General features: G+C 43.7%; 1 protein-coding gene across 7 annotated transcripts in view; it reads right to left on the reverse strand.

The window, feature by feature from the left end:
- The window catches only part of SLC4A4 (solute carrier family 4 member 4), a 257,294-nt gene that overhangs the window by 86,496 nt on the left and 142,847 nt on the right, over positions 1-27,951 (reverse strand). For all 7 annotated transcript variants that reach the window (XM_084855374.1, XM_084855373.1, XM_084855371.1 and 4 more), the window contains exons 7-8: positions 19,698-19,774; positions 330-487 (exon numbers count right to left, since the gene is read on the reverse strand). In XM_084855374.1, the coding sequence (XP_084711500.1) occupies positions 330-487; positions 19,698-19,774 (235 nt within the window). The remainder of the gene's footprint in view (positions 1-329; positions 488-19,697; positions 19,775-27,951) is intronic.

A 27,951-nucleotide genomic window follows, 5' to 3' on the forward strand; every position in this document is an offset into this window, starting at 1 on the left:
GGCCATGCTGGCTAGATGTTGATGGGGGTGGTAGTCCAACGCATCTGAAGGGCACCTGGTCAGAACAATTCTGTGATACTACAACATTCCAGATATTACACTACCACTGGGAAGAAGACATTGGCTACTGTAGGTCTGCCACCAGTCACTACACCCAACCCACCAATAATGTAAAGTTCCCAAAATGAAGTTTCCCACGAACTCGGAACTGAAAACAATAAGACTTCTGCTTGGCTTACTAAAGTGGTTATTGTAAATCTGAGTACAAGTTTTTCCCCTCTTGTTTTGATTTGAGTAACTTGGCAACACCTTTGAGGGCACTCATTTACCGGGTAGGTACAGGGACTTCTGTTAGAGCACCAAGCATAACTGCTTGCTGCAGCCGAACAAAGGCAATAAAAGGAGCTTCCAAGAAGTCAACTTCTCCGACCAGTACGTTGGAGGCCTCAGCATCTCGAGGTAACTTTTTCATGAACTTGTTCTTCAGCTGCATGGAAAAGAGGGAAATAGAGTAGACTCGTTAGGACAAATACATCTGACTTGAGAATTTGAGACACAAAATAGGTAAGATATCTTTTATTGGGCCAACCAAAGCTTGCCCACTCTTACATCAACAGAAATTGGGCCAAAGAAGAGCCATTTCTTGTCTAAACACTGACCATTGAGATCTGAGCCCCCTATCCCAGCCCCCTATCTGATGCCACAAGATCCATGCCATTATCTTGTAATCCACCAAAGTTTCCAATTTCAATATTCACTACAAAAGGAACGCATGAACAGATTACTAGAACACAATATTTATTTATTGACTAATACACCACTTACTATAATAAAATCCCTAAGGGGTTTTCACTTATACTCATCATACTTACACATAAAATTCTTAGGTAATACAATAGAAAAATAAGGAACAATTAAAAAATCACAGCGAAAACAATAAACGGTACAACAGAGCAGCATTGCAGGCCAGGTAAACATGTAAGTTTACAGGTAAATTTCCCACAGTTTCTGCCTCTCAGACTACATGTGGGGGGAGTGCTCCAGGGGGTAGGTGCCACTACGACGAAAGCCCACTCTCATTATAGTACTTGAAGACATTCTACTGGTTGCAGAACAACCAATATGTATACAGACATTTGTGTTGTTTTGATGACATTCAGTGCCCCTAGCTGCTGCTTATTCTCAGCAATTGCTTCCTTCTCCATTGCCTTCACTGTTCTTGCCTCCATTTAATCTGAGTAGCTGTGATTTACTTTACAAGCACTTGTGATGTCATCACATCAGATGCAGCAATGCGGCACCACTGACAAAATCACATGAGCCACCGTAGCCACTAGAACTAAACAGCAGCATGGGCAACTGAGAGTGAGGAGCAAGGGGGGGGGAGGAAAATGGTGCCAAAAACATCATCAAAACAATAGGAATGTGTTAGCGATGAGTGGAAAAAATCACTGAAAATGGGAGGTGATACTCATGGAAATGAGAAGGTAAGGTAGAACAAGAAACAAGGTAAGTTGTTTCAGTTTAGCACAAATCTCTACACTCTGATGACATCTTCATTTACCATGAATGGGTTGCTTTATACCCATCCTTCCTTATTCCGCATTCCTTATGACTTATTCCTTATGCCTTCCTTATGTCCATCCTTCCTCATCCCTATTAGGTGATTTGCTGCTTCTTCCACACAGGGCCCTGAGCAAATCCCAGAATGGTTCCTGCTGATCTATACGGCAACCAGGGACAGTAGCTGGGTTACTGCAGGCAATGCGATTTGCACAAATTGAGAGGTTATGCTGGATATCGGGGGAGGGGGCATGAAGAATTATCCTAAGGAGAGGATGGAGTTCTTAAAAAGGGAGGGCTTTTTCTGCTGTGGCACCCCGGCTCTGGAATGAGCTCCGTAGTGAGGTTCGCCTGGCACCTACATTGTACTCCTTTCGGCGCCAGGTGAAGACCTTTTTATTTTCCCAGGCATTTTAGCATTTTAGCTTTCTAAATTTTTATCTTTGCTGTTTTAAATCTGTATTTTAAACTCCTGTACTGCTGCTAGGTTTTATTGTGGTTGTATTGTTATATTGTGGTTTTAATGTTCTATATATTTTAAATTGTTTTATTGTGTGTTGTTTGGTTTTAATTTTTGTGAACCGCCCGGAGAGCTTCGGCTATTGGGCGGTATAGAAATGAAATAAATAAATAAATAAATAATGCAGATACCCCCTAAAGGATTTATTGTATTTGTATGCCTCTTTTCTGTTAAAACAACCAAGTTGGCTTACAAAAAAGAAGAAATACAATCATGTACAAAATAAAGTAAAATTGAACACAGTACAAAACAAAATGGAATCACTAGAATAATAATAATAGACCATAAGAGTTCCTTAAAACAGCATATCATCAAAATGTTAAAAGCTAGCTGAAATTTAAAACAACAACCAAAAGCCATCTAAAAGTGGAAAGAGAGGAATAAAGTAATGTTATTTGGATTGGGGAGAGCAACACGTGGCCCACAAACCACAAACAGACCTCCTGGCCCTTTCTATGACCCCCACTTGCCCCATTGCTGGCCCACCACCAAAATTCAGTGGTGTGGCAGCAGGGAAAACAGGGACCTTTTAAAAGGAAACACAGCATTTCAGTGATGGCGACAGCAAAAAGAGGCTATTTGAAAGCATAATAGCCCCTTTTTGCCACCCACTGCCAAAATTCACTGGCAAACTGCTTTTTTCCTTTTAATGGGGCTTTCTTTTCCTACCACCCTGCTGCCAAATTTCAGTGGCAGGGCAAGTGGGGGCAGAGAGGTATGGCCCCCACTGGGGTTCAAAGGTGCAATATGGAAGTTGCTCACCCCTGATTTATAGTCTAGGGTTGGCCCAACAGTCAACTGACCAGTCAAATATTGTCAGATATCCCATAATGCTAGTAACGCTTGAAGATCTGAACTGCTGCCTACTTAGCACAACTGCCTTTAAAAGCTTATTTTTGTGATTTTAATTGTTACTGTTATGCTACTTTGTTTCTCTTTTAATTTCATATTTCTTCTCATTTTGTAAGTGAACCCTGACCCTGACATTCCAAGATAAAAGCCAAAGAGGAGAGCTGTTCGGTGATTCATTCATAATATAATTCATTTTTAAAATTTAATTTCATTATTTCACAGTAACAGTTAAGAAAGTATCCTAAGTATCAACCCTGACGGCAATTATTGCATGTCTAAACATTATTCTAACAACGCTATGCTTAAAAAAAGAAAATCAGGACCAATATTTGACGGGTCAGTTGACCAAACCTTTTTTTGGCCAATCAAATGCCCAATATTCTCAGTGTTTGAAGAATGGCATATGCAGTTTCAACAGGACAAGAGAACTGCCTGGTTCACGCATCACAATATTACACAATACTGCTGTAAGCCCTTGGGAGGGCTTCTGCCCTGAAAGGTGGCCAAGAAATATTTTAAATAAATAAAATAACCCAGATTTTTAAATTGGATTGTTGTGAATCAAATGAGAAAGAACGGCTGCTGCCCAGTCACTCCTACTGCAAGTGGGAAGGGCCCCCAAACCCAGGAACGCTGTGTCGCTGGGTCGTTTAATGTTGCGTACAAATCAGGGTTTAACTCTGGGTTCCAACTCTAGGTTGTCTCTCCTCCAGTCACCTAGAGTTCCTGGTTTACACACAATACTAAACAACCCAGGGATGGAAGTTTGTTTAGCCACTTGCAGCAGGAGCACTCAGGTGACGTGAGTCAGCACACTCACTTGTTCACAACAACCCAGGTTTTAAAAAAAATCAACCTGGGTTGTTGCGATGTGCGAATTGGGCCAACACATCGTAAGGCCAATAATGTGTACGCTTTCCTTTGTACAACCATCAACACACGTTTGCAATATGTGCATTCTACCAGTCTAGAATTTGACCTATGTCATGACAAAACCATGGATTATGAAGATTTAGGTTGACAATGGCTATACAGTCAACTGTCATAGTGACAGAGATAGAGTCCCATTCATTTTAATGGGATTACACAAGAGTAAATCTATCTGCTGAACTGGAGTATTTGCAGTATTACTAGTGAGCACCAGAGTTTCATAACTGGGAAGGGAGACAAATATTAATGGAATAAACTATGGCCCTTACTATTCCCTGATTTATTGTTGGCGGAAACTGCATAAGAAAAGATCTTAACTTCGGACTGACTCGATGTGATGAATTGATTTCAGATGCTTCTAGAGCGGGGGGAAAGTTTCCATTTCTTATTCCATTTTTTTTTAAAGTACAGATGGAATGATAATCTAACTGTAATTATTTGTGTCTTTTGTGTTCTAGCCGACATCGTATACACAACACTCTGCATATCCCTTTCAGATAAATTAGGAACCGACATTTGCATCTGAAAGCACACACAAACTGTATGATGTGCAGAGTGAAGGATATCTTGGAATGTTGCTTTTTCCCATGGCACACATGTTTTTCTCCTGAAGAGAATTCATGAGCTGCCTGGCTACATACATATACTGCCCAATGATGCACTCTTGTGGTCTCACAGCTGCTTAAGGCCTCCCACAATCCGAACAATAAGGATGGAAGAGGAAGCTGCCCAACCGTGGTTCTAGTTGTCCAAGAAATGCAGCGAAGCCATTATTCACTGGTTTTCAGGGGTCCTCAAAAGCCGATCAAGGGGTCCTCAATGAGAAAATCAGTAATATCAAGGCAAACTTCTCTGAAACACAGCATGAACACCGCTACCAATCATCTGCAATGTGCAACCAGAGGGAATCTTTGGTATGCTTTAGGGCACATTCTCAGTTCACATGGGGCAAAACTGTGGTTCAACAGGACTTGATCAGAGCCCTGCACAAACTGAGCATGCGCTCCCCAGAATCCTCTGCAGCATCCAATGGTTTCAATGTGTAAAGAGTTCTCTGAAGGCCAAACGTTTGAAAACCAATCAGGTTGCTGACCCAGAAATGCACTAAAGACATGTAGGCAGCATAATGCCTTATCCTCTGGGCACAGCGTATGCCATAATTGCACTAGAACAAACTTATAGCATAAAATTCAAATAAATAAGGGTGTTTTTTTTAATTTTACAGATTCAGTAGGCACCTGCTCCTTGTTATTTTGAATGTCAGTGCATATAAAGGGAGCCTCAAGACTGACTAGAAGGCTTGGGAAGAGCGTCTGAGGTCATAGAATCATAAGTAAGAGCTACAAAGCTTTAAGTCACAAAGACTTGGGAAGAGCATCTGAGATCATAGAATCTTAAGTAAGAGGTACAAAGCTTTAAGCAGCATGTCCAGAATACACAGCTGAGTGTCTGCAGTGTAACAGTGCTGCAGGGATTATACAACCTTGCATGGGTCTTAATGGGAGACAAACCACAAATGCTGGATAAACAGTTATCACCCCAACAGACGACCTTGATCTCGTAATTGCTCCGGCTGGGTGCCAAAGGTGACACTCAGCCTTACTCTGGAATATCCACTGTATGAACAGGACTGGGAAAATTCCCCAAGCACCTAGCTGTCTGGATTCCTAGAAATTTGATTCAGGCATCGAGGAATCTGGAGGGTTTTGCACAGGGCTAGAACATCATCACCACCACCCCTCAAAATCCCCTGCAGTTGTTTACACCTTTGAAAATACTTTCCTATTCCTCTGTGGGATGCTCTGTTAGTTTTAGTGGTTTCAACTGGAAAGAGAAGAGGCACTGTACAAGTGTTCAAAGAGGAAATTCTAGGCACAGAGAGCAAAAAGAGAATGGCTGGTTTTAAAAGTGCAGAAGACGTTCAGGAGTAGTGGGGCAGCTAGGCCTGGACTTGGGAGCAGAGCCCTCAGCCCAGGGCACCCCCATATAACCAACCAGAGGTGTTTTGCACCTTGGAGAGCTCCTTTAGAGTTCTGACTGATTCTGACTGAACCCCGGAGTGGATTCACCACCCCACTGACATTGGAGCCACCAGCCTCCACTGAAAATTACCTAGCTGTGCAGTTTTTCAGGAAACTGACATTATCAGAAGTTGACCGTCATTCTCCTCAATTCCCCATTCTCCTCAATTCCCTGCCTTTGCATTTTATATGGACATCCTTTCCCCTGCAAGGATTTCTTTTGCCAGTTTCCTTCTATTTGAATAGATGAACAGAAAGAAGAAGGATAGTGTGGGCGGGGAGGGGGGCAGTTAACACACAGCAGTCTCCAAGCTATAATACATAGGCAGCCCTAAGGAAATGCCACAGTTGCACCTTGACTTTCTTTCCTTTTCTCTTTTCTCTCTCCCTCCTCCAGTGTTCGTTTCCTTTCACCCCCAACATCCTAGTTCAGGATCGCACAACACAAACAAACAAACAAACAAACATAAATTGCCTTAAGATGAAGTGAAAAGGCAATTCAAGATGATTTGCATGTCTAATTCATTATGATGAAGCCCATTTAGCAAACTCCACGAGCTAATTGGTCCAATGGGAACCTCTGCAATGCAGGGAAAAATGGGAGTGACTTTTCACAATTTTGTCTGGAACCTACTTGCTTTAAACAGCTCAAACCAAACCAGAACCATCTGTCAAGAGATCTAAAAGTCATGATAAAACATACCACTGACTGTGTGCTTTAGGAGCACATCAGACACTCTGAAATTTAGGTATTCAGACAGGTTGGTTGTGATCTATACAGGTGGTGGAATCCAGCCATTATGCAAAAGGTGCATCCTTTTTGCTTGAGTCCTGTAGGGTGAATTGAGGACATTATGGCAATCAGATAGAGGCATTAGGAAACTGCAAGAGACTGCAGAGGTTAAACAATCGCTAGCACAGATCGAGGAAAGAAAGGAGAGGCTGCAAGAGGTCCTTCCATCTATGAAAAGAGATCAGAACAGCAAGAAATCCTGGACACATCTCTGTTAGGACTGAGCATGACGTCCTTCATTCAGACCAACTTCTTTTTAAACTTTAGAATTTTCTTTGGCCCCCAAAGGCTGGGGAGGGGGGACTCTCTTGTTGATATGGAAACACAGGAGTCAGGAAAGTGCCACAAACACCGGGACAAGGGAGTGTTGTGTACATCATCAATTCAATGGTCCAGCTGGCAACACTCAGTTAAACACATTCTGCATCTTAAGCATGTGTTTCTCCCAAAGAAAGGGGAAACCTATTTATGTGTACCGTGGTGTATACACATCAAAGCATATTTTCTGCTATTTCCATACACCACTGCAGAAAACTGAGTACTAAGCATAGCCAGCAATACTGATTTCCAAAATATTTGTTTAACCTTTAAAAACCTAAAATGCTAGCTGACGGGGGGAGGGGGCGGAAAGGAGGCCCTTAAGATTCACTGTCCATGGGGACTGCCAAGGACATTTCAACAAAGCACAGAGAACTGAATGATTCCTTTTGAGTCCTGGGAATGCAGGCACCGGGGGAGGGGGGGGGAGAACAGAAACAGATGATCATCAAAGAACTGCCTTTTCAAAAGTGTCAATATTCCCAGCTCAGTGGCTGGGAATGATGGGAGTTGCAGTCCAACACATCTGGAGGGCACCAGGTTGGGGGTGGCTGGTATATACCCACTCTCTCTTTCACTGCCTAAATTCAGCAGTGGTGCCAAATTTGGGCAGCAAATCAATGCTTTTTCACTTTGCACTAGCAAGTGCTAATGACACTGCACTAGTGATGGTTTAATCCAGTGCAACATCATTAATGCTGTGCCACCATTGGATACACCCCTTGCTACTCATATTTGGCCCGAGTTTCATCCTCCTTAATCTATACATCCCAGCCAAATGATACATTTTTAAAAAAGAAAAGACTCTGTTTGTGACTCATACATTGCAACAGCAGCTCAACACCACGTGTGTGAAAACCATTCGCTACAAATTTCAGCAAGTGCAAACATAGGTGAAAATGACAGTTCTATTTTCAATGAATCTGAGAAACAAGGATGCTAGCAGAATAGTAATGAAAAGCATAGGTATTAGTTGAAGGGAAAGAGCAACCCCTTTTTTTTGGTTGTATCAGGAGACATAAATGTAAATGTTGCTTAATAGTTAAACTTCTGTAGAACATATAGGGTAGTATCCAATGGTGTCTCAGAGCTAGTACTAATGGAGTTGCGCTAGCGTAAATCGACGTTTGCGCAATGTAAATGGCACTAATGATGTTGTGTAACATAAACCACTGCTTTCACAATGCAACTTACACAATGGGAAAAAAGCAGGGATGTGCCACTGAATTTCGGGAGCAAATCACTGCTTTTTCTCATTGCACTAGTTACATTGTGGAAGAATTGGTTTACACTAGCGCAGTGACATTACCACTATTACTGGGACACCACTGGATACTACCAGTGGTTTCCTGGCGGGGGGGGCGATGTCAACAGTCTTAACAATCTGAAAGGGGGAAACCCTGTCAAAAGGTACAGAATGACTCTCAGGTTAAAAGTTTTTAAAAAATCAACCTACATAAAGCCTGAGTTGTATAACTACAGTGTTGATAAATTCATATAATATTGTCATGCTATCATGGTGGGACTGGCTTCCACAACTGGCTAGCAGAAACTACTGCTTAGCTACCAAGCCTAGCCATAATTTGTAGACCCCTGGACACAAGGAACCATCACCAGATTCTGCTTCGGATCCTGCCATCACCTTCCAGATTCCAGATTCTGTCATCTCATCACTACTGACACAGCTGATTCCACCAGGCTCTACCTCTGCCCCCTCCTGAGGTTATGCTTAACCCTCACCTTCCTTGGCCTTGCACAAGCCAGCCTTTCTGCAATAAAATATTGGTAACCTGAAGTTCAAAACTAAAAGCTAGGAACCTATGAGCAAATTTCCAGTGGGGTGTTGGTAACAGGTAGATTTTTTAATATCCAGTTTTCTTCATGTTTTAAAAGTATTTTGCTGAGTTAACTAGAAGAGACCTGTGCTTCTTATTTTAAACTAGTCCTTCACTGTTGTTCTGCCTTATTAGCCCAACATGCAGCTTTAACGGCCTTGCATATACTATATCCCCTTTCATCATCATCAGATAGATCACCTTTTCATGTTCAATCAGCAATTTCCAAGTACGGCAAATGAAACCTTGAATAAGCTTCTAGCCCAAATTCTGATGAAGAAAACTGGTTTGTTTGTTTTTAAATCTACCTACAGGCAGTAATTAGTTATCATTTACAATCAATAGCCTGAAATCAACAAGAACTCTGAGTTCTTTGTGAATCATGCAGTAAGTTTATAAAGGTCAGGTGAAGAAGAGTAAAGTTATTCAGCATTCAGTGAACTGGAACTCAAACCATTTTGCAACCATTGTGGTGTTTAACATCTAGTCTAAATATATAGAAATGCCTGATAATTCTCCATAGAGAAGTATTCTGTCCCGGGTGCCAGATCTCCAGTGAGCAAATCCTATGTAAAGGTGAATCTAGACATGACAATTTCTGAAGTAGGGTGGCCTATTTGAAAGGCTGTCAGAGGACAGTCCTCTATTGGAAGGCATCCTCTATTTAAAGGGCTGACCAGTCCCAGTATGGTTTACAGTCAAAGAATTTTAAGAAGGTACAGCAGGGGTGTTGAAGCTGCCCATCAACAGTTAGTACCTGGACAGCAGTCTGAGGACCAGGCACACAGGTCACCTGGTCAGAGTCTTCCCCATCAGGGTGAGATGTATCATATTTCTCTTTAAATCACAGTATTTATTTCTAAATTTCTATCTCTATTTAACTATCTATGCTTCTTTGGCAACGCATAAGCGGCCAGCCTATTACAGAGCCTAGATGGGAAACTGCTTGGGAACACTATACATTAGGGGTCCCCAACCTTTTGGGACCTGTGGGAACATTTAGAAATTTGAGAAACTGCTGTGGGCACCACCACAAAATGGCTCCCATGGAGGATGTGGCTACTCACATAATGGCTGTCATGGGGGCCTGGCTGGTCAAGAGGTGGTGGGAAAAGGAATAGCAAGGCTAAAGGCTTGGAGGGAGGCAGAAATGGAAAGAGTTGCTTCCTGGCCTACCCTATCTTCTTCCATCCAAGAGACCTTTCCCCTTTGTTCTCTCTCTCTCCTCTCCCAGCCTCTAGCCTCACTGTTTCTCTCCCCCAACCCCTTTCCTTGCTATTTCTCTCCCTTCCCCATCCCTAGCCATCTTCTTTCTCTCCCTTCCTAGCCCCTAGCCTTGCTCTTTCTCTCCCACCCACCCCTTTATCTTGCTGATCTCTCCACTCCTAGCCTCTAGCCTCACTCCTTCTCTCCCCTCTACCCCTTTGCCTTGCTTTCTCTTCCTGCCTGCTGAATAGCTGATCAGTGGCAGGTCCAGGAACAGGAAGGAAAACCTGGCATCCTAATGTTTTTCAGTTTTTTCTTTAATTTTTTTTTTGAAGGGGGCAGGGGGTGAAAAGCAGCATGGGCACCACTGGAGGTTCCATCACAGAAGAAAGAAGCATAATAATAAACATAATAATAAATAACAAACATGCAGCTGCCATGGAAAATGGCAACCCCATGTCTTACTCTCCTACCCTACTCTTCCGTAATGTCTGTCTCCATTTATCCCATGTCCTGACACCATTATGATGTGTGCCCTCCTGCTCTACATCATGGGCGGCTGGCGGTAAAGGCACGGAGATGCCTGTCATAATGACAGAAGGATACAGAGCGAGTTGAGCTAAAGATTACAGAAGGGGAGAAAGAGAATTGATGCAGGGCCACCACATAGTTCCACCGTAAAAGCGCCTCTAAAGAGGTGCGTTTTCTAGACACTAAGGGTGTAATCCTAGGTGTGTTGAGATGAAAAAAAAGTCCTACAACTTCCAGCGATTCCCAGCTGAGAACTGTAGGACTTTTTCCTGTCTAAACATGCATAGGATTGCACCGTGTTCATGTTCAAAAAGTGCTTTGTTACCCAGGAATGGCAAGGTACATTCTATCCAACTGAAAGTAACAACTGCTGATTGAAAGTGCAAAGAAAGAACCGGGGAAGGAGCGGGGGCGGGGGGCACACGAAGTCCAGCAGACATTATTCTGCATCTCCAGCAATTTCAGATTACTCTGGGTGCTTTTTTTCTTTTTCTTTTTTTTGGCTTAATAAGGCCCTGCTAGAACACAGATTAACTCAAATCTTGGTTACTGTCTTACTACACTGCTGACAGTAATGTTCTTACTTATTATATTGTGTAACTGAGTCCACATACTTTAATACCACATACTTGCAGGCAGTTTCCACTAGAATCACAGGTCCGCTAAAAGCAGCGGGAACACCATCTATTTACTAAACATGAGCAAAGTGGCTCAACTCATAAATGGAAAACATGATGGACAGAGTAGATTGATTTAATTAGGGAGATGTAAATTAGCAATTTAAGTCACCAAAGGAATAACCCTATTGAAACCACAGATATAAATAACTTCTCCCATTGTTTCATATGTCCTGAACATGGTTGCATGCCAATTGTCTTTTGTACTACTATACAAATGGCTACATGCTATCTCCAGTATCAGAGGCAGCGAGCCTATGTACACCAGTTGCTGGGGAACCCATGTCTTGCTTGTGGGCTTCCCATCAACAGCTGGTTGACCACTGTGTGAACAAACTGCTGGACTAGAATCATTAGCTTAGAGACAAGGAGTGTATATTAATGGATTTCTGAGAAATTAATGGATTTGTTTGCTTCTCTGTACACACATGCAAGGACAGCAAGCTCAGTGATTAATGGTATAAGCCCTTCTTATACCATTAAGAAGGGTATAATGGTATAAGTCCTGTTCAGACATTCTTCTTACTGGTTTCACTGCATACATGCATGAGGAGAGAAGCACTCAAGCATCACCCCCCCCCCCAGGAAAATCAGGGTCATGTGGGGAGCCTCCACAGATAGAGGAGGTCTTCCTGTTCAGGTTCTCACCCTTCATGCATACAGGACAATGGATGCAATAGCCTCTCCTCACATGTTCAGTGAAACCAGAAAGAATGCCTGGACAGGACTACTGTTACTGAGCAGAACAGCACTGCTACATCAGATGGGAAATAAGAGCACAGCCCAGTCCAAGTTTATGTACTACTTACATATATTACTCTGAGAGCTTTGGCTATAGGCAACTGACAAACTGAATGAATAAATCAATTGATTAATTAATAAAGTTAAGCATATTTCCCATTTATTCACATGGGAGAGTAAAACATGGGCCCAACTCTCTCCCTTTGGCACCAATGGGATTTAAAGTGGTTCAACTAGGTGAATTTTGCCCTCGATGTCCATGCTGTTTGGTTGACAGTCATAAATATTGTGGGTGGACTGGCTGATGGCCAAGAAGCTGATGTATGTTAGCAGCCCCTCTATTTATCTTATGTGATAGTTGACATCATTCAACAGTTCCCACATCAGGGTATTCAGCATTCAATAGCTGCCATGCAATCCTATTTCATATTCGGTACTGCTCTGGCAGTAATATTTAATATCTGGCAAATGGGGCCTGCAACAAAATGTTACATGTGGACTGCTCCTCTTCATGGTTCCAGCCAGCCAGCCAGCCAGCCATGCTCTTTTCCAAGATACTCCATTTCACTCCCACTCCCCCACCAAACACCAATTTTCCATACCTCGCACCTCATAGTCAGTCAGCATTTTATGCCCAGTTAACATGTGCAATCCTTATTTGGGTGTTTTGGGGGGAGGGAGGGTCTCCCGTGAAGACCTTTTTCTAAAGTTTTTGTGTTACTACTGTAAAACATGGGGTTCCCCCAAGCCTGCTGATACCTCTGTCTTGTGCATGGATGGTCTCATTTTAGTTACGTAAGGACAGGCACTTAGAGAATGAGTTCACTATTAGCATATATCAGCCTTCCCCAACCTGTTGCCCAACACACACAACCTGGTGTGCTGAACTGCTAGGATAGGACTACAACTGCCATCATCCCCAGCCAGCATAGCCATTGACACTAGCTTGGGCAAAAGCTGATACGATATTTGAGATGTGATGGCAGTATTTGCCAAATACTCAAATCCACTGCATATTGACAGTTCATAGAATCATAGATTAGTAGGGTTGGAAGGGGCCTACAAGGCCATCGAGTCCAATCCCCTGCTCAATGCAGAAATCCAAGCAGAGCATCCCTGACAGATGGCTGTCCAGCCTCGTCTTGAATGCCTCCAGCGTGGGAGAGCCCACCACCTCCCTAGGTCATTGGTTCTATTGTTGTATTGCTCTAACAGTTAGGAAGTTTTTCCTGATGTTCAGCCAGAATCTGGCTTCCTGTAACTTGAGCCCATTATTCCGTGTCCTGCACTCTGGCATGATCGAGAAGAGATCCTGGCCTTCCTCTCTCTGACAACCTTTCAAGGACTTGAAGAGCGCTATCATATTTCCCCTCAGTCTTCTCTCCTCAAGGCGAAACATGCCCAGTTATTTCAGTCTCTCTTCATAGGGCTTTGTTTCCAGTCCCCTGATCACTTTGTTGCCCTCCTCTGAACCCTCTCCAGTTTGTCTGCATCCTTCTTAACGCGTGGTGCCCAGAACTGGACACAGTACTCCAGATGAGGCCTAACCAGTGCTGAGTAGAGGGAAACTAATACTTCCTGGGATTTGGAAGCTATGCTTCTATGAATGCAGCCCAAAAGAGCATTGGCCTTTTTTGCAGCCACATCACATTGTTGGCTCATATTCAGCTGGTGATCGACAACAATTCCAAGATCCTTCTTGCTTGTAGTGTTGTTGAGCCACGTATCTCCATTTGGAACTGTGCATTTTGTGTCATCTGCAAATCTGATCTGCATTCCCTGCACCTTCTCCTCCAAGTCATTAATACAAATGTTGAAGAGCACTGGGCCCAGGACTGAGCCCTGCGGTACCTCACTCGTTACCTCTCCCCAGTTTGAGAAGGTCCCATTCATAAGCACTCTTTGAGTCCAATTCTGTAGCCAACTATGGATCCGCTGGATCGTTGTTCCATCTAGCGCACTTTGAGCTAGTTTGCTCATCAGGATATCATGGGGCACTTTGTCGAAAGCTTTGCTGAAGTCAAGGTATATTATGTCTACAGCATTCCCACAGTCCACAAGGGAGGTTGTTGTTGTTGTTGTTGTTCAGTCGTGAAGTCGTGTCCGTTACTTGATCAAAAAATGAGATCAGATTCGTCTGGCAGGACTTGTTCTTGAGAAATCGATGTTGGCTTCGCGTAATCACTGCATTGTTTTCAAGGTGCTTACAGATGGATTGCTTGATCATCTGCTCCAGAATTTTCCCAGGGATTGATGTCAGACTGACTGGTCTGTAGTTCCCAGGTTCCTCCTTTTTACCCTTTTTGAAGATAGGGACAACATTAGCCCTCCTCCAGTCATCTGGCACTTCCCCCGTCCTCCATGATTTCTCAAAGAGAATAGACAGAGGTTCTGAGAGTTCTTCTGCCTGTCCCTTTATTACTCTAGGATGCAGTTCATCTGGCCCTGGAGATTTGAACTCATTCAAAGGAATTAGGTGTTCCTTGACCATATGCCTATCGATCTCAAGCTGCAATCCTGCCCCTTCAGCCTGTACTTCACCTTTGCCAGGGGGGTCATAGACCCTCTTTTGGGAGAAGACTGAGCCAAAGTAGGAATTGAGCACCTCTGCCTTTTCTTTGTCATCTGTTATTGTTATGCCATCCTTATTTAATAGCTGAACAACCATTTCTTTCCTCTGCCTTTTACTACGCATGTAGCTGAAGAAAGCCTTTTTGTTGTTTTTAGCATCCCTCGCTAACCTCAGCTCATTCTCAGTTTTAGCCTTCCTGACGCCATCCCTGCAATTCTGTGCCACCTGCCTGTACTCTTCCTTTGTTACTTGGCCTTCTTTCCACTTCCTATATGTGTCCTTTTTTGTTTTCAGGTCATCTCTAAGCTTTTTGTGAAGCCACATTGGCTTGTTCTGTTGTCTTCCACCTTTTCTTCTTGTTGGAATTGTTTGTAATTGTGCCTTGAGAATTTCCTTTTTTAAAAGCTCCCACCCATCTTGGACTCCTTTTCTCGTTAGCGTCGCTTGCCATGAGACCTTACTGATCATTGTTCTGAGTTTATTAAAATCAGCTTTCCTAAAATCCAGGGTACACATTTGACTACACTCTGCTTTTGCTTCCCTTAGAACTCAGAACTCAAGTACAACGTGGTCACTTTCCCCCAGAGTTCCTGTAACTGCTACTTTATCCACTAAGTCATCTCTGTTGGTTAGGATCAAGTCAAGGATAGCCAATCCTCTAGTTCCTTCCTCTGCTTTCTGTAGGAGGAAGTTATCCGCCACAAAAGTCAGGAATTTCCTGGAGGGGCCATGTTTTGCAGAATTTGTCTCCCAACAAATATCGGGGAAATTGAATTCCCCCATTACTACTACATCATGCTTCCTTAAAACATTGGCTATTTGCTTCTCAAAAGTTTCATCCTTGTCTTCTCTTTGATTGGGTGGCCGGTAGTAGACTCCGACCACCAGGTTCCTTTTATTCTTTGCTCCATTTATTTTCACCCAGATGCTCTCAATGGGGCTACCAAGCTCCTCCTCCTGTATTTATGTGCAGAGATATGTATTTTTCACATGCAGTGCAACCCCACCTCCCTTTCTGTTCCTCCTGTTCTTTTTGAACAAGTTATATCCTGCAATTGCTGTATTCCAGTCATGAGAGTCATCCCACCAAGTCTCAGTTATATCTATCAAGTCATAATTTCCCTCTTGTATTAAGAGTTCAAGTTCGTTCTGTTTGTTTCCCATACTCTGAGCATTAGCATATAGACATCGAAGACCATGTGCTTCATAGTCTGGCTTTCTTCCTACATGTGTCTGAAGACTATTATTGGGCGCTATTAGAGCTGTTCTCTCCGTTGCAGTGCATGAGCCTACGTCCATTGTTACCCCCAACTTTACATCTCCCTTCCCCATAGGATTCAGTTTATAGCCCTCCTGTTGAAGTTCTTCATACTGTGGCCAAACACATTCTTCCCAGCCTTTGTGAGGTGCAACCTGTCCCTAGCCAACAGCCCATCTTCCAGGAAGTATAGCCCGTGGTCCCAGAATCCAAATCTCTCTCGTCGGCACCACCTTCATAGCCAGTCATTCACCCGGAGTATTTTTCGTTCCCTTTCTAGCCCTCTTCTAACTACTGGAAGGATGGATGAGAATACTATCTGGGCCCCCAAGTTCTTGAGTTTCCTTCCCAAAGCTTCAAAGTCTGACGTGACTTCTTCGTAACTCCGCTGGGCGGTATCATTTGTTCCCACATGGATGAGAAGAAAGGGATACCTGTCAGTGGGCTTGATGAGTGCAGGCAACCTTTCAGTCACGTCTCTAATCCGTCCTCCCGGGAGACAACATACCTGGCGAGTACACGGGTCTTCGCGACATACTTGGGTCTCGATCCCACGCAGCAAGGAGTCTCCCACTACTACCACTCTTCTCTTCTTCTTGTTGTAGGCCTGGGTTTCATCGCCTCTGTTTGACTGACCTTCAGCCTCTTGCTCGCTCTCATGCAGGTTCCCCTGTGATTCTTCCTCTGCAGGCTGTCCTCCAGTCTCATCCGCAAGTACCTGGAATCAGTTCCACAGCTCCACTGCTTCCACTGGTGCAGAGTGGCGTCTAGTTCTTCTTCTCCTAACTGTCACCCTTTTCCAAGGAGTATCCTCTACTCCATTTTTCTTCACCTCAGCATTTCCCACTTCTGCCTCCTCTTGCTGTTGCTCTTCAAGCTTCTGGTCTTCCCTTTGCTGCTGTAGTTCGCCCATTCTGTCCAAGAACTCTTCGTGTTCTCTTATTCCCTGGAGGGTCGACAGTCACCGCTCCAGTCCACTTACTTTTTCTTCCAGCAGCGTGATCAACTTGCACTTGTTGCAAGTGTAGGCCACATTGTTCTCAGGCAAGAAAACAAACATTGCACACACCTTGCAGGTCACCACCAGTGGAGAGTCTTGTCCCTCCACAGCCGTCTTTTCCCTTTTTGTGTCTAGCTTTGTGATTGTTCTAGACTAGCCTGTGCCTGCTCCTCTACTCAGTAGAGGTTAAAAGCAGAGTCCCACTGGTATGGAAGTGTCTGTTACAAGACAAATAAATGGGGGGGGGGGAGTTTGTTAAAAAAGAAAAAAAATGTTAGGGGCCTCCCTCTTGGCATCCCCTGCCGAACTCCCCCGGCCAACTCCTGCTTGCTCCCCCTATCTGCTCGCTGTGGTCACTCGCTCTCTGGGAGCTTGCTTGCTTCTGTAGTCCCTGGACCAGCTGGAGCAGCTTGCTCTGCTCTGCTCAGCTGGGAGGCGGGAAACAGCAACAGCTGACAGCTTTAAAAGTGATCCCTGCCAAATTCAGAACAGCAAGGAAGTGGCCCAACAACACAAGTTTCAAATCTGAAGTACATTTAAACATTCCAATGCAAATTAAAAAATTCTGCATTCAACACCCGAATGTCAAATCTGGGTGTTCTGCCAAACTTTTTTCGCATTTGCTTCCTAAACAGCATGGCATTTCAAAACACAGCCTTGATGATTGTCAGACTTGTAGGAAGCATAGCAAAATGATGACAGCTAGCCACTCAGCTGTCAAGGGAAACACAAAAGCCTTCTCGTCCTCCTCAAGATGTCACTAAATAATGAATTATCCCTTGCTGCACATATCGATTGCTAAAGCAAGCATATCGCACAAGCCCTTTCTGGTGTAAGGCAGAATCCGAAGGCTCAGCATTTTCATGTCTGCTGGTGATTTCTGTGTTGTATTTATGGGACACACACAACCCTGTGCAGTACTTCAACCTACTAAGAACTGATTGACTGACTTTGGCTCAATGGCCATCAGTAAACGACAGGGAAGCATTCACTCAGGTTGAGGATACAGAAACATTGCTACCCATTCTGACATTTAGCTTCAGTCTAAACATTATGCTTACTGGATCTATAAGTGTGTTTTCGCATAACACTTAAGTTTGTTTGTTATGTCTGCCCCATACGGCTGATGTGATGCATCTTCGGTTTTCACCAGTGGAGGCTGGTGGCTCCAATGTCAGTGGGGCAGTGAAGCCGCTTCAGGTTTCAGATCAGAGCCAGCCAGAACTCTATATGCATTAACCAGGGTGTTGAACCTATTTTGGAGATAGGGTCCAGCACTTTTGACAGCTCCTTTAGAGTTCTGGCTGGTTTTGACCGAAATCCAGAATGGATTCACAGAGCCACCAGACTCCACCAGTTTTCAGCCTCAAGAGTTCATCTCCTTGATTCCGAGATAATTTGACGTGCCAACATTTTCCCTGTGGCCTTTGGAACATCTGTATTCTGCTCGTAGGCAATGAAATTCTGTCTGCAGTCATGCATCCACCCAAGCAGTTAGCTTGGTGCAAGACTGCCTGAGTGACCATAGACTATCTAGCATTCCATTTTCTACGGTTATTCTTTCAATGGGCACAAATCTCTTTTTGTCTCTCTCCACAAGATTACTGTCTTTTCAGCACCAGAGGAAAGCCCAGGCTGGGAAAGCCCAGCTGTGGCCCTAGGAGGGCCAGATCTGGCCCCCGACCTGAGGTTCTACACCCCTGTAATAGTGGATACAGATGGCACAACACTGACCCAAGGGGATCCCACCCAATATTTTAGCCAACTGTAATTGCTTCACCAAACCTTCGCAATAGGTGTAGCTGATGCTTATCTGTTCCAGCAAAGAAATTTACCCAGTAGCCCCCAGAATCGCAAACAAACATCAGAATTACTGCAGCTTTTAAGAATCAGAAGCAGTGCCCCTTACTGGGGTAAGACTGTTGCTATTTTGTGTCTCCCATTCCCCACATCCCTCTCTCATGTTTTGAGGAGAGACAGCAGCCAGAAGCCACTCTTAAATATGCTGCAGGCTGACAATGGAGGAGAAATCCCACCGTCCTCCGTTTTCCTGATGCCAGATTTTTCTAATGGCCAATTCCAAGGGGCTGGAGGAGAAAGAGGGCTACTGGGCATGGAGGATAATGCTTGATTGCTGGTGGCACATTTGGAGAAAACCTAACTCATTGTGAGGTACCACACAGGTGAGACAGAGAGATAAAATGTTTCAAGAACATACACATGGCAGGACCTCTAAAAAATGCAAAGGAAAAAAACAACAACCTGAAAGTTGTCCGCAGCTAGCCTGACACCTGAAAGAGATTCCCAAGACAAGTGGAAGCTTTAAATTCAGTCAACTCAAGACTTTTAAATCATTTGATTAATCTTGCTCGCCTTTACTTAAGCTTTGCTCATGTGCCTTGTTTCAGATCAGGGTGCAACTGAAAAGTGACTGATAGTTATGAACCTTAAATGCAGGTAGGGTGAGGCGGAGGGTGACTGACTGAGTGAACGAGTGAGTGAAGAACTGTGACACCAAATTTATGTGAAAGGCAGGGGAAAACCTTGGCTGAATTTAGAGTTCTCTAACGGTAAAAACTTTGGACAGGCTTGTTCTGGTCCATTGACAGAATAGAGGAATCCTGCAGAAATTATGAATTGGCAATTGAAACAGCTGGCAGATCTCTTAGGAACAGTGCTCATCCACCATGTCAGGAGCCCCTGTCTCATCACTGGCAATAACACAACAGCTTTTTAAAATGACCAGTTCTTAAAAGTGGCAACCAGCCAACTGCTCATGCCTCCCTCCCCCCATCCTCAAGCTCTCATCTCCTCTTAAGCACCGTCACACGTTCTCGCACATCATCACAAAGGGATGCTGACCAGGAACTCCAAGCTTACCTGCTCTTTGTCAGGTTTGTCAGAGATGTCATTCAAACTGCAGGAAGTCAAGTTTCTATGTGTCATGGCTGGGCTGCCTGTAAGTATAAGATCAATACCCCGTTAAAGCATCTTTTGCAAAGTACTAAAGAGGACACAGAGGCCCAGGTCACAGTAATACTTGACCAAGGCAGTTTGCTGATTTATATGGAGGGAATTTGAAAGCCTAATATAAGATAAAATATAAGATAAAATATTACTATAATAGTCAAACCAATCTAAGGTAGAAGATTATCCCTATAAGCTAAAGCAAGTATTCTCACTGAGCTACTGCGGAATAAGTTTATATGGCACCTTCAACATCCGTTATCCTCCACAGGCCATTGAGAGCAGTGCTACTGCCTTCATTTCCTGCTTCTGGACTTCCCAGAGACATTTCATTGGCCACTGTAGGTAATTGGACGCAGGACTAAATGGACCCTTGTTTTGATCCAGCAGGGCTGCTTATAAATTCATGGTTGACTTGACTTGTTTTGGGGGGGCACCAAGAAGCACTGCCCTGATTTAGCCAGCCAGGAAATCATAGCTTGTAAAACATTCCTGAATGATGCCCTGACATATAAACGCCCCCCACCCCTGCCTCCATCAAGTCAGACAGTGGACAAGGTAACTGTAAAAAGCATGATTACTTTCCTGGAAATGTTCTAGAACTCTAGATGAACTGCCCAAATTAATAACAGCTGTACTTAACACTATAGAATGTAGCATGTTCTGGGCCACTGGATGGCAACCAGTGGGGAGAAGAAACCTTTTGTCCTTCATTAATGAAATCCTCCAACCTATGCTAATTCTGCAGATGGTAAACAAACTAATTAAGGTTTGCTTACCATGGCTGACTGGGGAATGCCGGATTTTTTTATGTCTAAACATGTGTAAGATTGGCCCTTAAAAGTGTGGGTTTTTTGGCTGGATGCCATTCACCCTAAGCTCTGGCTAGCTGGCTAGTTGAGAGACTTCACGGACATTACAAAATGGCAACTGGCAAGAAAGGCACTGCTAGTTCTTAAGCCAACAACTAGCTCTGGCTACCACAGCATTTAGTGACTGCTTCCATACCATTCCTTTAGCTAAAGGTGTTGTTTTCAGAGGCCTTACTAAGGGGGGCTGGTTGAAGAACTTGCAGAAAGGAAGGATCAACCTGAGCTTTTATTTATACCTGAAACAACAAGATGTTAGAAAGAAGAAAGATTTGCTCCCCCTACCAATTGTCAATGGTACAAACAGCAGCACACTGATTAAGCTATAAGTTTAGGATCACCAGAAGAGTAAACAAAATTTCCCTGAATTGGTTAGGATCCATAATAATCTGGGGTGAGGGATGCCCCACACCTTCAGCAAACTTCTGCTTGTAACTCACATAAAGAATACGTAAATGACATAAGCAAGTACAGCCAGTATGCAATGACTCCATGTTCGGTTGGAACACTCCAACACTCCATGTTCACAGAATCATAGAATCATAGAATAGTAGGGTTGGAAGGGGCCTACAAGACCATTGAGTCCAACCCCCTGCTCAATGCAGAAATCCAAGCAGAGCATCCCTGACAGGTGGCTGTCCAGCCTCAACTTGAAGGCCTCCAGTGTGGGACAGCCCACCACCTCCCTAGGGAATTGGTTCCACTGTTGTATTGCTCTAACAGTCAGGAAGTTTTTCCTGATGTTCAGCCAGAATCTGGCTTCCTGTAACTTGAGCCCATTATTCCGTGTCCTGCACTCTGGCATGATCGAGAAGAGATTCCTCTCTCTGACAACCATTCAAGGACTTGAAGAGCGCTATCCTATCTCCCCTCAGTCTTCTCTTCCCAAGGGTAAACATGCCCAGTTCTTTCAGTTTCTCTTCATAGGGCTTTGTTTCCAGTCCCCTGATCATCTTTGTTGCCCTCCTCTGAACCCTCTCCAGTTTGTCTGCATCCTTCTTAAAATGTGGTGCCCAGAACTGGACACAGTACTCCAGATGAGGCCTAACCAGTGCTGAGTAGAGGGGAACTAGTACTTCCTGGGATTTGGAAGCTATGCTTCTATGAATGCAGCCCAAAATAGCATTTGCCTGTTTTGCAGCCACATCACAATATTGGCTCATATTCAGCTGGTGATCTACAGCAATTCCAAGATCCTTCTCGCTTGCAGTGTTGTTGAGCCACGTATCCCCCATCTTGTAATTGTGCATTTGGTTTCTTTTTCCTAGATGCAGAACTTGGCATTTATCTCTATTAAATGTCATTCTGTTGTTTTCTGCCCAGCACTCCAGTCTATCAAGATCACTTTGAATTTTGTTTCTGTCTTCCAAGGTATTAGCTATCCCGCCCAATTTTGTGTCATCTGCAAATTTGATCAGCATTCCCTGCACCTCCTCCTCCAAGTCATTAATACAAATGTTGAAGAGCACTGGGCCCAGGACTGAGCCCTGCAGTACCCCACTCGGTACCTCTCCGCAGTTTGAGAAGGTCCCATTCATAAGCACTCTTTGAGTCCGATTCTGTACCCAACTGTGGATCCACCTGATCGTTGTTTCATCTAGCCCGCTTTGAGCTAGTTTGCTCATCAGGATATCATGGGGCACTTTGTCAAAAGCTTTGCTGAAGTCAAGGTATATTATGTCTACAGCATTCCCACGGTCCACAAGGGAGGTTACTTGATTAAAAAATGAGATCAGATTAGTCTAGCAGGATTTGTTCTTGACAAATCCATGTTGGCTTCGAGTAATCACTGCATTGTTTTCAAGGTGCTTACAGCACCTATTGCTTCATAACTCCATGTTCATGAAGCACTCTGGTACAAATCCCCATTCAGACATGAGTGGGTAGAGACTTAACAAATCATGAGGTATCATCCTCACTACACAGGATGTAGTTGTCACAGGTTGTCATGAGGACAAATGAGAGTTGTAATATGTTTCACATGTGATAAGCCACCACCAGCAGTAGATAACTGGTATGCAAGCAAGGCCAGTGAGTTCAATGCAGCAGCAAAATGGAAAAGAAAGCAATCCCTGCATCACAACTTTGCAACCAACCTGCACTGAACTGGTCTAGGGCTCAGGGTAGCCATACCCGAACTCCACTTCTAGGTCCGTGAGGTCAATGGCTTGAGCTGGACGGTGGGGAAGCTGTGGGCTGGAGACTGGCAAGTAGCAGCCAGAAACTTGTGTTCTTTTGACCAGGCAGAGCTTCAGGTATCTATACTGCTGCCTATTAAAGGGGCACTCTGCAACGTGGAGGCCTGAATCCACACAGTCACTAGGCTTAGAGTAAAAGAATCATAAGAGTGGGAAGGGGCCATTTCGGCCATCGAGTCCAACCCCCTGCTCAGTGCAGGAATCTAGTTTAAAGCATCCCTGACAGATGGCTGTCCAGCCTCTGCTTGAATACCTCCAGTGACAGAGAGCCCACCACCTCCCCAGACAGTTGGTTCCATTGTCTGACTGCTCTGACCGTTAGGAAGTTTCTCCTGCTGTTCAACAAAAATCTGCCTTCCTGTAACTGTAGCCCATTATTTCACATCCTACAGTCCTGGACGATGGAGAGCAGGAGAACAGCCCTTTTCTGTGTGACCACCTTTTAGGTACTCAGTCCCAGCCTCAGACTCTGTGGTTTCTGATTCAAACCCCAAGTTCCTGATATGAATGGGGGCAGTTTCCATGTTCAAAGATGAATCTGAGAATTTTAACTTCTCTGTAGCTGTTTTTTACATGTTGATCACCAGAATAACACCACCCCAACACACACAAGTAGGCACGTGTACACACCTTCAAGCACGGTTTCCGGGGAAATCTGCTCCCACACTCCACCCACCCCCCTTCACCATCCACTTACTTAGCCATCCCACGCTGGGGCTGCGCTGCACCCGGATTTCATGATCCATTGTGCGGGTTGCTAGGCAAGGCACAGAACTCTCAAGCGGGCTGCGGGCTTTAGTGTTGCAAGCAGCAGGTACAGCAGAAGTCAGGAGCAGCAGCAACAGTAAGGAAGAGGAGGTGGAAGACAGCAGAGTTAAGAAGGAGGAAGAGGAGAGCTAAAGCAACTGCATAAGCAAGAAAGTTAAGACAGAAAGGCATTCGGACACTCATATTAGCACACCACAGAGAACAACATGCATCCGTACATCGATAAGAGACAATTCAGGTGCCAAATTCGCCAGCTTCCTGCAGGCATGTACTTGTGAAAATCGCACTGTGCACATTTGTAAGCTTCAGGGAGAAGAAAGAAAATGGGCCTGGTGCAAGTGGATCATCCCTACAACATTCTCATAGACAATCCAGGAAACTAAGAATTCAGCTATGGTTTCTGGGATTTTGTCTGTTGATTTGGTAGCCTATTCACACAACTGTTTTTCATGCCTGTGCAGATATGGAAACCAACCTCTGGGAATCAGCCCACGGCTGCAAGATATATCACAACCCTCTGAATGATAGCATTCTATTTACTGTAAGATTCAGTCTCGCCAATCAGCTAGATGCCGTTATCTCACTGGGAGTACAAAAGCCCCCTTGTCATTAGGGTTTTGCTCCTGAGCTGCTCCCACAGAATGAAAAAGGTGCACATGAAGCAGATTGCATATTTTACAGGACCAAGTCTGTACTATTTAAATTTATTCAACAAACAAGTTTTACCAAGCCTAATGTGGTTTTAATGTTCTATATATTTTAAATTGTTTTATTGTGTGTTGTTTGGTTTTAATTTTTGTGAACCGCCCAGAGAGCTTTGGCTATTGGGCGGTATAGAAATGAAATGAATGAATGAATGAATAAATAAATAATCCACAAATGGCTTCTGTATTCTTAAGTGGTAGCCATGTTAACCTTTTACAACAAAAAGGCAAAGGAGTATTATGGCACCTTAAAGACTAACATTCTTTATGGCATAAGCTTTCTTGTCTAGTCCTCCCGAAATGTTCCAGCCCATGACAGCTTCTGCCACAATAAATCTGTTCAGCTGCAATCCTACGCACATTTACTTGGGAGTAAACCACGTTGAATACAGCGGGATTTACTTCTAAGTAAACATACACAGGGTTGTGCTGTGTTGACTTGTTGACTTTAAGGTTCCACGAGGCTTTGTTTTTTCTGCACCCTTGAGGCCATTCCATTCTCCAGTCCAAATGGCCAGAAGTGTGTCACAAGTAGGTGTCTGTGCACTTTGGTTGTTTGAATTTATGTATTCCTAATTTGCACAATTATAGATGCAATACATGGTCTATAGTGTCACATTCAGAATGCCTCACCTTAAAAAAAAAAAGAGAGAGCCAATGTGGTATAGTGGTTAGAGTGTTGGACTGGGAGTCAGGAGTCAGGGAGTCCCCACTCAGCCATGGAAGTTCACTGGGTGACTTTGGACCAGTCACAGACTCTCAGCCCATCCTACCTCACAGGGTTGTTGTGAGGATAAAATGGAGTGGAGGAAGATTATGTCTGCTGCCTTGGGTTCCTTAAGGAGGAAAAAAGGCAGGATATAAATGTAATAAATAAATAAATAAATAAACAAAAATAAATACAATATCATGTATTTTCACCCTAGTTCACTCTTTAACACAGAAAAGCTTCAACTGAACCAATCCGATAAAGAATCATGAATTCAGTTGTATGATGCACATATTCTTTAAAATAAAAATCTTATTACGCTGAAAATCAGTTTCTTATTATGGTGATTGCATCTAGTCTGAGCAATACACAGAAATTTACCACAGCCTGATTAAGATATGGTGGCTATCAGGGGCAAAATAAAATTGCTTTGGAGGGCACATCTGACCCTTGCCACCCCAGCGATGTGTGAGAATAGCCATTATTCCCACTGCAAACATGTTCTAGGTGTTATTTAAGTTTCTAAATGTAATCTGTTTAACTCTTGTTCTGAACACCTATACCCAATGAATAGGTCTCCAAAACTTCCTTGTAGAACATTTGGTAACTAACTATAGGTGACTCTGCAACCAATGGCATACAGGTTGGACAAAACGTTGCAAGCTTTCTTTGGACTGTAATTTGTGTTGAGAAATGGGCCACTTTCGGACATTAGCACTCAGAATACAGCTATCTGAGTGTTTGGAAAAAAAGATGGCTTCTGACCATTATTCATAGCCAATATGCACATCAGTGAACAAAAACATATTCCATTTTGTAACTCTTCAAACAGTGTGCTAATAACTTATCTGCTTGCTCTTTTTAACTGTCACCTGGAGAGACGTCTTTTCTTTCACACACCCTTCCCTTCTGTTCTTCTCTCTACTCTCATTATTTTTATAATGCATTATTTAGCTACTTAGAAAGAATAACCTGAATTACACTCAAATGAATAAAATTCCCTTGTTCTGTCCAACAATAAGCCTTATTGTTTACTGCTGAGTTCTTGATGCATTTTTAACAACTTCTAGTTTAAATAAGTAATCATTATAAATAAATGATTAAATTCTCTGTTTCCAAACAATTGTTTTATACTAAGGGGTATAGACCCCTTCATGGATCACTGCCTTGTTGTGGCGAAGGGGCTTGCGTAACTCAGTGAAGCCATAAGCTATGCCGTGCAGGGCCACCCAAGACGGACAGGTCATGGCAGAGAGTTCTGACAAAATGTGGTCCACTGGAGAAGGAAATGGCAACCCACTCCAGTATTCTTGCCAAGAAAACCCCATGGAACGTATCACAAGGCTAAAAGAGATGACGCCGGAAGATGAGCCCCTCAGGTCGGAAGGTGTCCAATATGCTACTGGGGAAGAGCAGAGGGTATTTCCAAGTAGCGCCAGAAAGAGTGAAGTGGCTGGGCCAAACCCGAAAGGACACTCAGCTGTGGATGTGTCTGGTGGTGAAAAGAAAATCCGATGCTGTAAAGAACAATATTGTTTAGGAACCTGGAATGTCAGATCAATGAATCAAGGTAAGCTGGAGGTGGTCAAACATGAGATGGCAAGATTGAACATCGACATCTTGGGAATCAGCGAACTCAAATGGACAGGCATGGGCGAATTTAATTCAGGTGACCATCATATCTACTATTGTGGGCAAGAATCCCTTAGAAGAAATGGAGTAGCACTCATAGTCAACAAAAAGGTGGGAAAAGCAGTACTGGGGTACAATCTTAAAAATGATAGAATGATCTCAGTACGAATCCAAGGCAAACCATTCAACATCACAGTAATTCAAGTCTATGCCCCAACCACTGATGCCAAAGAAGCTGAGGTTGATCGGTTCTATGAAGACCTACAACACCTTCTAGAACTAACACCCAAAAAAGATGTCCTCTTCATCATAGGGGATTGGAATGCTAAAGTAGGAAGTCAAGAAATCACCGGGATAACAGGCAGGCATGGCCTTGGTGTACAAAATGAAGCAGGACAAAAGCTAATAGAGTTTTGCCAAGAGAACATGCTGATCATAGCAAACACTCTTTTCCAACAGCACAAGAGGCGACTCTACACATGGACGTCACCAGATGGTCAATATCGAAATCAGATTGATTATGTCCTTTGCAGCCAAAGATGGAGAAGCTCCATACAGTCAGTCAAAACAAGACCTGGAGCTGACTGTGGCTCAGATCATGAGCTGCTTCTTGCAAAATTTTGGCTTAAATTGAAGAACGTCGGGAAAACCACTAAACCGTTCAGGTATGACCTAAATCATATCCCTGATGAATATACAGTGGAGGTGAGGAATAGATTTCAGGGATTAGACCTGATAGACAGAGTGCCTGAGGAACTATGGACGGAGGTCCGTAACATTGTTCAGGAGGCAGCAACGAAATCCATCCCAAAGAAAAAGAAATGCAAGAAAGCCAAGTGGCTGTCTGATGAGGCTTTACAAGTAGCTCACGAAAGAAGGGAAGCGAAAAGCAAGGGAGAAAGGGGAAGATATACCCAACTGAATGCAGAGTTCCAGAGAATAGCAAGGAGAGACAAGAAGGCCTTCTTAAATGAACAATGCAAAGAAATCAAGGAAAACAACAGAATGGGAAAGACTAGAGATCTCTTCAAGAAAATTGGAGATCTCAAGGGAACGTTTTGTGCAAAGACGGGCATGATAAAGGACAAAGAAGGCAGGGACCTAACAGAAGCAGATGAGATTAAGAAGAGGTGGCAAGAATACACAGAAGAACTCTACAGGAAAGATCTGAATGTCCCTGATAGCCATGATAGTGCGCTCACTGAACTTGAGCCGGACATCCTCGAGAGTGAAGTCAAGTGGGCCTTAGGAAGCATTAGTAACAACAAAGCTAGCGGAGATGACAGT

The sequence above is a fragment of the Heloderma suspectum genome, chromosome 5 (genome assembly GCF_057233095.1).
Source record: "Heloderma suspectum isolate Gila_16-S chromosome 5, 16-S_ref, whole genome shotgun sequence".
Lineage (NCBI taxonomy): Eukaryota > Metazoa > Chordata > Lepidosauria > Squamata > Helodermatidae > Heloderma > Heloderma suspectum.